The 10,821-nt window shown below is 34.3% G+C and overlaps 2 protein-coding genes across 2 annotated transcripts; both read right to left on the minus strand.

Moving 5' to 3' along the window:
• Positions 1 to 4,905: 4,905 nt before the first annotated feature.
• On the minus strand, positions 4,906 to 7,199 carry LOC111890589 (uncharacterized). The gene is made up of 4 exons (XM_052765114.1): positions 6,614 to 7,199; positions 5,787 to 6,482; positions 5,490 to 5,627; positions 4,906 to 5,354 (listed from the first exon to the last, which is right to left on the minus strand). The coding sequence occupies exons 1-4, from the start codon at positions 7,197 to 7,199 to the stop codon at positions 4,906 to 4,908; spliced, it is 1,869 nt and encodes a 622-aa protein (XP_052621074.1).
• A 39-nt stretch (positions 7,200 to 7,238) lies between these two features.
• Positions 7,239 to 10,384, minus strand: LOC111890590 (uncharacterized). Its single transcript, XM_052765115.1, has 6 exons — positions 10,309 to 10,384; positions 10,157 to 10,224; positions 8,969 to 9,405; positions 8,477 to 8,873; positions 7,934 to 8,351; positions 7,239 to 7,828 (listed from the first exon to the last, which is right to left on the minus strand). The coding sequence occupies exons 1-6, from the start codon at positions 10,382 to 10,384 to the stop codon at positions 7,239 to 7,241; spliced, it is 1,986 nt and encodes a 661-aa protein (XP_052621075.1).
• Between the last annotated feature and the right edge of the window lie 437 nt (positions 10,385 to 10,821).

A 10,821-nucleotide genomic window follows, 5' to 3' on the forward strand; every position in this document is an offset into this window, starting at 1 on the left:
ATCCCTCATGGATATCACACTACTCTCTCAGTATATTTCTCAATGCACATCTATGTATCTCTCCGAGATTACTCATCGACTTAAAGCTCTCTCTAAATGATTCCTGCTAGATACTCCAACTCAGCACACACACAGAGCAAATAGCAGATAATATCAATCAATAGCATCCCCCTAGGCTAAGGCGTCATGAATTAGGCAACTCAAGCTCTAAATTCCTGAAGTACCTAACCTATCCTCTAGCATGCAGCTCTAATGTCTCATAAGTATCTCATCTCATAATATAAACAAATAATGGTATTTTGGGAAATCACCGTTCGAGCTCTGGCTGATTATACACACTGCTTCATCTCGTTTTCTGTTAAAAGCTTTTACTTGTTTTAGAAAAATCATTTCTTTTTAGAAAATTTTCTCAAATCCTCAGTTTGATTCCAGACATACCCAAGGGTACGTCCGAATCCCTCAAACCAAGGCTCTGATACAAACTTGTAACACTCCGAATTTTCAATAAATTTTACATTTTTAACGCCACACAAAAACACAATTTCACATTTCTCAAACCCATATTTATAAGTTGTTCAAAACACAAGAACACAAAATGTTTAAAAATATCCTAGAATCCTCAAAAACATAATCTCAAGTTGGTGTGTACAATCATGTCGACGCCTTCCTGCGATCTTGAGAGCTACCTGAAACACATTTCACACAACATTGTAAGCACGAAGCTTAGTGAGTTCCCCAAAATACCACACAAAAATAATTAGCCTCTCATCGCTATATATCGATAAGGACCCTCCGGTCATGTGTCTCGGTGAAGACCCTCTGGTCTCACAACTCGGGTTGGACCCTCCAGTTCGGTATCTCAGTGAGGACCCTTCGGTCCTAACTCAATAAGGCATAGAATAATATACAACATAAATAACAAAGACAAAATGCTTGACATCACACAACTCAGTATAATCACATAAGACCCTCCTGTCAATAACTCAAATAAGACCCTCCGGTCACACCGTATTACCACTCAGGTAAGTATCGTGAGAAGACTCACCTCGTAAGTAAGCAAGTAGGTCTTGTTCCCGACGATCGGTCTAAACTCCGCCTACATGTCATAATCATCTCTAGTGAACAATTTATAACCACAACTGCAAAGATGTTAAGCTAACCCCTTTCCTAACTCTCAGAAAGGGTAAAAGACCATTTTACCCCTCCATGGTCTCCATAATCCATAACTTGACCAAACCCTAAAAGTCAACGGAAGTCAACACTCGAGTCAACAGTCCATGTTGACCAAACTCGTCAAGTGCAACTATGCAACTCATCGAGTTCCTTCGTTTCTCTGAAATATCGGGAAAATCCAACTCAACTCGCCGAGTTGTCTCACCAACTCGCCGAGTTTGTAACATGTCTAGACTATCGGGGAAAACCCTAACCAACTCGTCGAGTTGGATCACCAACTTGTCGAGTCCCTTCAGTCCACTCTCTCATTCAGATGCTTTTAAGCAGAACTGAGGCCCCATACTCTAGATCTAGCCTTCTAAGGCTGAAATACCATGTAAAACTGCAAGCTTTACGTCCATGCATGGCATCTAGGGCTAAGTTGCCAACACAAAGTTCAACAAAGGGTTTAAGGCATGAAAGTTGGTCAAAGCTTGATCTAGCTTGAACCTTTAAGCCTAAGGGACCTAGTATTTTCCAGATCTGGAGTCTCATCTTCAAGGCATGCTCAAACAACTAAAGGACTCAAAAAGAAGATAGAAATGACCATAAACTCTCTAATGGAGAGATCTAGCAAACAAGTGGTCAAGGTAATGACTTTTTACCTTCAAAGGGCTTCTACCACTAAATAAATGTTGGATCCAAAGCCTCCTTCTCATTCCAGGCCCTCTACTCTTCAAGCTCCTTCAAATAATGCACCAAAACACACACTCTTAGCCTCTCTCTCACACACATAGATTATAACAACTCGATTAGGGTTTCTCTCAGGGTGATAAGATGATGAGGGGTGGGGTAAAGGATTTAAGGTCCTTTAAATAGGGTGTAAACCATAAAAATTAGGGTTTTTCACACTCGGATCCTACTCGTCGAGTCGGGTCCCTCCAATTCGTCGAGGAGACTCTAAAAATCATGCGACTATCTTAATCTCTACCCAGTGAGTTAGGGCCTCCAAATCATCGAGTTGCCTATCAAAATGAATGTAAAATGATTTAAATTTGTACCTGGGATTCGGGATGTTCCAGAAAATCTAGGAGAATTAGTGGTGTGTGCTCGTTTGAGCACGTGTATATATGATTAGATTGTTATGTACTAGTAGTAAATAGTGATTTGGGAACCTTGAGACAATTCTTGGGATGAGTATTGATAGGTGTGGAAGGTAGTATAGGCTCGTACTACCAGAAGCGTAGGATCCATACGGGGATCAGGAAGAGTCAAAAAGGTTACTGAGGAACTAGTAGATAGTAGATAGTACAGTACGATGTTATGATTCGCTTGTAGGATGTTTCTGTCTCTATCAAAGTTATGGTTATGATTAGTCTGGATGAAGATGATTATACTTTTAGTTCAGTCCTAAGTGACCCGGATGGCTTGAGTATGAGTATTGCAGGCATGCACCAATTATTCGATTATGAGGTTGCGTGGACCTAGTTCAAAGTAGTATCAACTTAGGTTACAAGACTTAAGGAAGTAGAGAATGTAATGATCAACATGAGGTTTTTAGTTATTATTTGGGACGGTTAGCCTAAAGGATTGAGATGCCACTTGCTACAACATGCCTACTCCTATCTTCTGTGACTTACAAAAGAAGAAGTCAGACTCTCATTAGTCAGTTTATAGATGATGGAAAAGGTGTTTCATTCGATAGTTCCTACCTTCTCACAGTGAGGCCCAGAAGGGAATTAGTGGGTTGGTGCAATTTAGGCACCATATACAACAAAGGGGTCTTGGTTTGTTGATCCTTCCATGGAATCTAGGAAACCGTGACTGATGCGGCAGGTATGGGTAGACGCGCGAAGGACACTTACAACCAGGATTGTTAGTAAGGTGAGAAAGGAGCATAGCTCTTTCACAATTAGCTAAATCTAGTTAAGGATGATTGTCTTTGTTGAGTCGAAATGATGGGGTGGGACCCTACACCCGTCAAGGTGACCAATTTGTTTTGTTATGATATGATGATCTGTTATAGCTCAGTCAATGCTGAGGTTGGGTGGTGAAATTCGATTGGATCTGATCATATCTTAGTTGGTAGACTCGTAAGCATGTTGTGCAATTAGATCGTTTGTTGATTGGCAAGAGTTTATTGTTGCTTTGGGAGCATTGAACCATCAAAAAATTCATAAGTTCTTTTTAGTTTTCATAAAGACCCTGCTGAATTGAATTACATAGGCTTAGAATTTGGGGTTAACCCTTTTTCCTGTTATTGTCTGATAGGGTTCTAGGGCAAAGCCAACTATTCGAAGGACTATGTGATTCTATTTTAGGTAAAGTCTTTGAGAATCAAGGATCATAAGTGTTAGTGGATCCGATTCGGGATTGATGTTGTAGACGAAAATCGATGCTAGTGTTATGAATAAATCCGAGATGACGAATGCGGAATATCAAGAACAATCATAAATCAATCACCATCATATGCAAGTAATCTGATAAAGGTTTTGTGTATATTGATATTGATATGAACGTACAAAGAAAACCCTAATTAGGAAAAAGCTTACATCAAAAGCTAACCTAATGATTATTTAGAGAGAAAATAAAATATTTACCAAAAATATAAAACCAATGTCTTAGAAGAACTTCTACAGTAAAGGCAAAGTAACGATGCACAAAACGATTAATCCTAAAAAGGTTTCTCTACATGATGAAACTGATGAAGATCACAATTTTCGATCTTCCTGGCATTTTTCCCCCTAATTTGTGAGACTCATCAGCACATGGGGTCTTCAAAGCGAGAGAAACAAATATTATCTTCCAAATACGAATTCCCCCTTGAATAATCATCACTCCCCCTTGAATCTTCAACAAATACCATGGAGAGAATCCAAAAAGCTTAGAAGAATCACCAACAATCTTCGCTATCTCATAGAGTAAGTCGTATAACCTGCTCTGTCATAAGGAGTGAGTTTGCCAAAATAGAGCTCCAAAACCCGTCAGATTTGATGAAATAATTCCTTTTAGAATAATCGCAATACTTAAAAATCAAAACTGGAAAAATAACAAAAATTATTTTATATTTTTCGGTTTTTAAATATTAGACAAAAAGAATAAAATAAGAAGCAATTATTTAGAAAGGATTAAAAAAGAATAAGACCAAAGAAAAGGAAAAAAAGTGAAAATATTTTGGAAAGAAGGGATAAAAATGGTAAAAATCCATTAATTTGTTAAGAACTAGGTTACAACCCGTGGAAACCACGAGTCAAAAATTGAAAAACATATTTATATTATTAATAAGAATTAAGTTTGTTTAGCATTATTTGTAATGATTATTTAAAATTAAAATTAATATAATTTTGTAAAAAAGTATATAAATTTGAATATATGTTAAATAGAAACGCAATCAATCCATCGAAAGTTAAATATGAAGATAACTAAAATACATCTTTGAATATGTGAATGATTTATGAAGTGTGAGGGCAAATCAATATTTTTTGTAATGAGGGAGGAATCAAGAAACACCATGTGGCGTCTATTAAAGTCTGAAAATGAAATATCTACATCAAACTGAATATTATGGATTACAATGCTATATAAAGAATAAATTATTTAAAAAAAATGTTACAAAAAAAAAACAGAAAAAAACATAATTGTTAGAATTTAATGGGTAAGAAGCAGTTATAAATTCCTAAAAACTTCCTTATACACAACATTTGAAGTTTCGTTTGTAAGTCTACCATCCTTATCTAAAATTAACAATTTCAGTCATTCTCTACTCTGAACTCTAGATAAGGCAACATAAAGTTGTCCATGTGAAAAAACAGGATCCTTGAGATACAGACCAACCTTTGATAACGACTGCCCCTGACTTTTATTAATTGTCATTGCAAAACATACAGCCAATGGAAATTGTCTTCTTTGAAATTTGAAAGGAATTTTTTTTCCAGATGGACTTAAAGACATTCTTGGAATAAATGTTTGCTTTCCGATATTAGTTCCAGATATTATAATTGTCTCAATAACACGTTTGCCAAGAGATTTCACTTGTAGTCTAGTGCTGTCACATAATCCATTTTTCTGATCAATGTTTCTTAGTAACATAACTGGAACACCGACTTTTAGAATTAACTTGTGATTTGGCAAACCTGATACCTTAAGACCATTTAAAATATCCGGGGAGTATAAATTGGGATCAAACTGATCATGAACAAACTCTGATTGGCAAAGAGTATCTGAACTTAAATATTCTACTTCGTCTCAGGGAAACAATGCTAACAAACGATCATTGATTTGTTGGACAACTTCATTTTTTGGAGCTAGTATAGCTCTTTCTTGAAAATAACTCATACCGTTGAATTTTTCCAAGATTGAAGGATATATAAACTCAATTAATGAACCTATAGGATCATGTGGATCATTAATGAGAATATCATCCGGAACATCAATAATCGCTTCACCATCATTCAAACCACCAACTTTTCCTTCTCCTATGTCCAAAAGCCAGTTTGCAAAATTTTATATTTTTCGAATATCAGATGGATCCTTTCCAACGGTTAGTCTCATGTTTTTTGTTAATCTATGGACTTTGCATTGTTGCCATATATATGAAGAGCTTAAAGAAGCATTAACGATATTTTGTCTGCTACCTCCTTGAACAACAGGTAGAATCTGTCTAAAGTCTCCTCCAAAAACAATCGCTTTCCCTCCAAATGGAATATTTGAGTTGGTAGACTTATCAAACTTACATACATCTCTCAGAGCTCGATCTAAAGCTTCAAATTCATGTTTGTGGACCATAGGTGCTTCATCCCAAATAATCAATGAGCTTTTTCTTACTAATCTGCCGAGTTCACTATCAGGCGGTATCTTACAAATAGAATACTCGGTAAGATTCAACGGAATTATAAACCGAGAGTGTGCTGTCCTACCTCCAGGCAATAATAAAGATGCAATACCACTTGAAGCAACATTTAAAACTATATCACCATTATATCTAATTGCTACAAATAACGTCTTCCAAAGAAAGGTTTTGCCTGTTCCACCATATCCATAAACAAAAAACACACCTCCTTTATTATCACTGACTGTAGTCATGATATCAAGAAAAATATTGCGTTGCTCGTTTGTTAATGCATGAAACATACTATCAAACTCTTTCTTTAAAAGCGTTATGTCATACTCCAGCTCCTCCATGATAAGTCGATTTGTTGAAGAAGAAACTCTGTCGGAATCAGGGTAAGGCATTTGTTTATAATTTTTAAGACTGGTGTTGTTACGAAGTAAAATTTGTTCGATCTCGAACAAAGTCAGGTTTTTGAGTTGATCCTCATTGAGGGATAAACCTGTATAAAATGAACAATATGTCAAAAAGAATATAATATTAACCAGTTTAATGGTAAAAAAAAAATTATACCGTGCATATTGAAAATATATAAAATCCGTTTTTACATATAATGATACGAAATTATAATACCTGGAGACTTTAATCTACGTTGTTGGTTGTAAAGAATACCATCTAACAAGTGTTGCCATGTATTTTCCCAAACAAACTCTGGTCTACCCAAACTATTAGACATTAACATCGTAGCAAATAAGAAACGAAGATAAAAACCAGTTCCTGAATGACTTGCTTCCTTAATCGCATCAACATATTCTTTGTCATCATCTAAGAGGCCCAAAGCATAGCATGCATCTCGAAAAGTAGGAAATTCTTCACCGTTTACTGTGCGAATTTCTTCAAATGATTTTGGACCTTTCACTTTATTTAAAAGAATCCGTAAGAAGTAGACTTCGCCAAGTTTAGGTGAAACAGAGTGAATCCTTCCTATTGAACGTCCAATTTTCCTTGGCTTCCACAACTTATCATCTGGTTTCCAAACAAACTTTGTAGGAAATTCAACATATGTAAGTTTTCGTGCATCTTTATTAATTTTATTACATTCCATCCAAGATGTGAACATAGAAGCAGCAACTGAAGGTTGTTCAAGAACATCGTCAATATCATTGTCTGCGGCATATATGACTTGTTGTTGATCAGGAAGATGAAAAGGTAGTCGCATCATAGAAGGATATCGGTAATGAACATCGTATTTAAATATTCACCATGATGCTTCACATGCAGATATATATCTACAATCATAATAATCTTTTATTTCATCGACAACCTTTTCGTGATTAGAATCAGCGTTGATGTCAACAGCAATTGTAGCTCTATCTGGACCTTTGTTTATATATTTAAACAGATACTTTATGGAAGATCCCTGATTGCACCATTCAACATTAATGTGTGCCTGATATCTTTTCAACAGATATTTGTTATATGGTACAACATTTCTGTTATCTAACTTGACACCTGATTTTTCGACAAAATATCCATTGTTTCTTCTCATATATAAGGGATAACCGTTGACATCAACCGAAGAATGATCACAGAATTGCTTTGGAAAATTTTTCGAACATTGTTTGTCAACCATGCATGGACAATTCATATTTTCCGCTCCACAAGGACCATGTATCATGAATTCACTTACAAGTGAATACAATTCTGGATCTTCATTGATATTTGGAATCTCAGCAGAAATAATCGGATCAATATATTCAACAGTAGGCCGCTTGGAGTCAGCATGCATAAACAGACAAATATGACAATGTGGCAAACCTCTTTTTTGAAATTCAATCGTATAGACCACTGCAAATTAATTTTATAAAGAAGATAATCTTTGTAACCAAAAATATTAACAAACTAAATAATCATTATAACAAAACTATTAGAAATAAATATAACTTTTATTACCTCCTTGAACAATGCCGAAAATTTTATTTTCCCGTATGTCTTTAATCAAAGCATCGAGCTTTATTTTGAATAGCCTACATAAGATATCAGGTCTATCTTCTGGATTTAGTGAAGTGTTATGAAGAAACCTTTTAACTTCAGGCCATTTTGGATTACATGTAAAGGTTATGAAGAAATCAGGATATCCAAACCATTTACATAAGGACATGGCATCAAGGTAGTTTTGCATCATATAACGTGCACCACCAGTGAATGAAGAAGGTAAGATTACACGTTGTCCAACGTTGGATATATCTTTATTCCCTAGGTTCTGTTGAGTACGTAACTTTTCATAAGACTCACATCTAAGAATTTGTTGTTTGCTCCTTATGAAATGTAATCTCTCACTTTCAATCATAGTATAAGCATCAACCAAAAACTGTTGGAACAACCTTTTTGAATTAAGAATTAGTGAAAAATATTGATCCCTGTCTTGTATTCTATAAGAAAAAAACTCTCTCATTGTACAGTTGGGCCTCTTGTTGTTGCTTATTGGTGTAATACCTCGATGTGGTATGTCAACCCTGTAACCATCATCACCATATGGAAACAGTAGTGGATACTGAAGAGGAAGGTATGATGGATGTAATTCACTAATACGCCGTAGAGAACCTGAGACGTTTGAACAACAATATCTCTATTATCAATTGAATCACCAATATCTCCAACAATTAAAGCGGCAACCTCAGAAGCAGATGGTAGGTTGTATATCCTTCCATCTTGGTCCCTTCTTCCAATAAGTCTCAACTTGATATCAACATGAGGGTTTTGATGAAAACAATCCCTAACCATTCTATAAGACTGAACCAAGACATTATTTGAATCCAACATCAACTTCAAATCTTGTATAATATCATTATCAAGGACAGAAGAATTTGATGTAGATCGTTGATTCTCTCCACTGCAAGTAACATGAACATATAAACATAAGATAAATAAATAATATAATGTTGATGAATAAGATATCTATTGATGTGATAATTGTGAAAAGTGTACCCAAAACATGTTTGTCTATTCGTGATCTCATTATCAGTATCGTATATGTACAACTGAGAGAATTTTGGTTTTAACCCCTGTTCCGGTAAAAGGCTTCCGATACTATGATAATTTTGACCGTTGTGTCTAAAAATGTATGGAGCATTTCCTCTATTGATTGAGGAATCAATCTTTCCATCCATTGATGTAAAAGAAAACATAGAATTGTAAGAACGAATGTTCTTAATGAAGTGTTTGCTTTTAGAATCTCCCGATGTAAAAAGATGGGCATAACTTGAAGGTGCATTCTTTAAAGCTGGTAGTTCAACTTTGCCATAACCACAACATAAAGAATAATTTTGATTCTCATTTTTTTTTACATTTGATAGATTCATCTTTCCATAATTTTGCAAAACATGTTTGACATACAACAATCTGATCACCATGATCCAAATAATCTGTCAATTAAGGTTGACATAAAGATGTTAAATTTGTAAGTTTATATAAGTGAAAAATGTTGAATGAATAAATGTAAATATTATATTTGTATCAAAATTACCTTTTGATATACCGTTGTATATGTTTTGATCATTTTGACCATCGATTTTGTCTTGATCGGATCTCAAACCAAATATTGGAATAGGGGTTAAATTTGGCCCTTTTTTCTTTGCTTTATTATTTGGATTAGTTAACAGGACTGAAGACGATTTTGATGTTATTGTAGATGATTTGTCGGATGTGTCGCCATTTTAAAATACAGAGAATTGTCTAATATTTGTTAACGGCGATTGACAACTATTATTGGAAATATCCATGGTTGCGGAAAAAAATTGAAAGTATGCATTGTTAAATATGATACAATAATAATATATGTTACAAAATGAAATGGTAAAATAAATGAGTTACCGTTGGAAATGTTAGATAACGGAGTTCTAACATTTAAATGTAATGGAGGAGGTTGTAACGTTGCTTGTTTTGATGTATTTGCACTTGTTTTAGATCGGTATGTGCTTTTATTTCGATGTACAACTCCTTTGAATTCATATACAAAAAAATGGTTATCAGAAATGTAAAATTGTTTAATAATTATTTTAATATTATATAAAAATGAATATTGATAAAGAGATGATATAAAAAGACGATGATGTAATAAATTTTATTACATATATTTAAAAAAAAAACTTAAAAAGTTTAAAAGCAATCAAGTACGTTACCGTTTGAATCCAATTTCATGTTTGGTAACGGTGTCTGAAAACTGTTATTGGGAATATCGATGACTGAGAAAATTGAAATATAGATTATCAAATATGATACAATAACAACATATATTATAAAAAAATATGGAAAAATAAATGAGTTACCGTTGGAAATGTTAGATAACGGACTTCTAACATTTAAATGTGAAGGAGGAGTACGTAACATTGTTTGTTTTGACATATTTGCGCTTGATGTAGATGTGGATACGCTTTTATTTCGATCGACAACTCCTTTCAATTTGATTGGAAATAAAATCTTATTAGAAATGGATAAATATTAAATAATCTTGTAAATTTTTAAATAGTATATGAATATTAATAATGATAAATAGATAATATAAAAAAATATGGATGACATAATTTTTATTTTACAAATTTAAAAGAGAGAAAAAAAAAGTGTATAAGCAATCAAGTATGTTACCGTTTTTATGTATGAAACGTGGCAAACCGGTTTTACATTGGGAGGAAAAAATTGGGTATAATTGGGATTTTACATTGGGAGGAAAACGTTTTTATGTATGAAACGTGGCAAACCGGTTTTGTTTATTAGTTAGGGAGATTAGAAATTGGGTGGAATTTGTCAAATTCTGAAAATTCTAATCGTAAAACCCATGGATT

The sequence above is a fragment of the Lactuca sativa genome, chromosome 6 (assembly GCF_002870075.4).
Source record: "Lactuca sativa cultivar Salinas chromosome 6, Lsat_Salinas_v11, whole genome shotgun sequence".
NCBI lineage: Eukaryota > Viridiplantae > Streptophyta > Magnoliopsida > Asterales > Asteraceae > Lactuca > Lactuca sativa.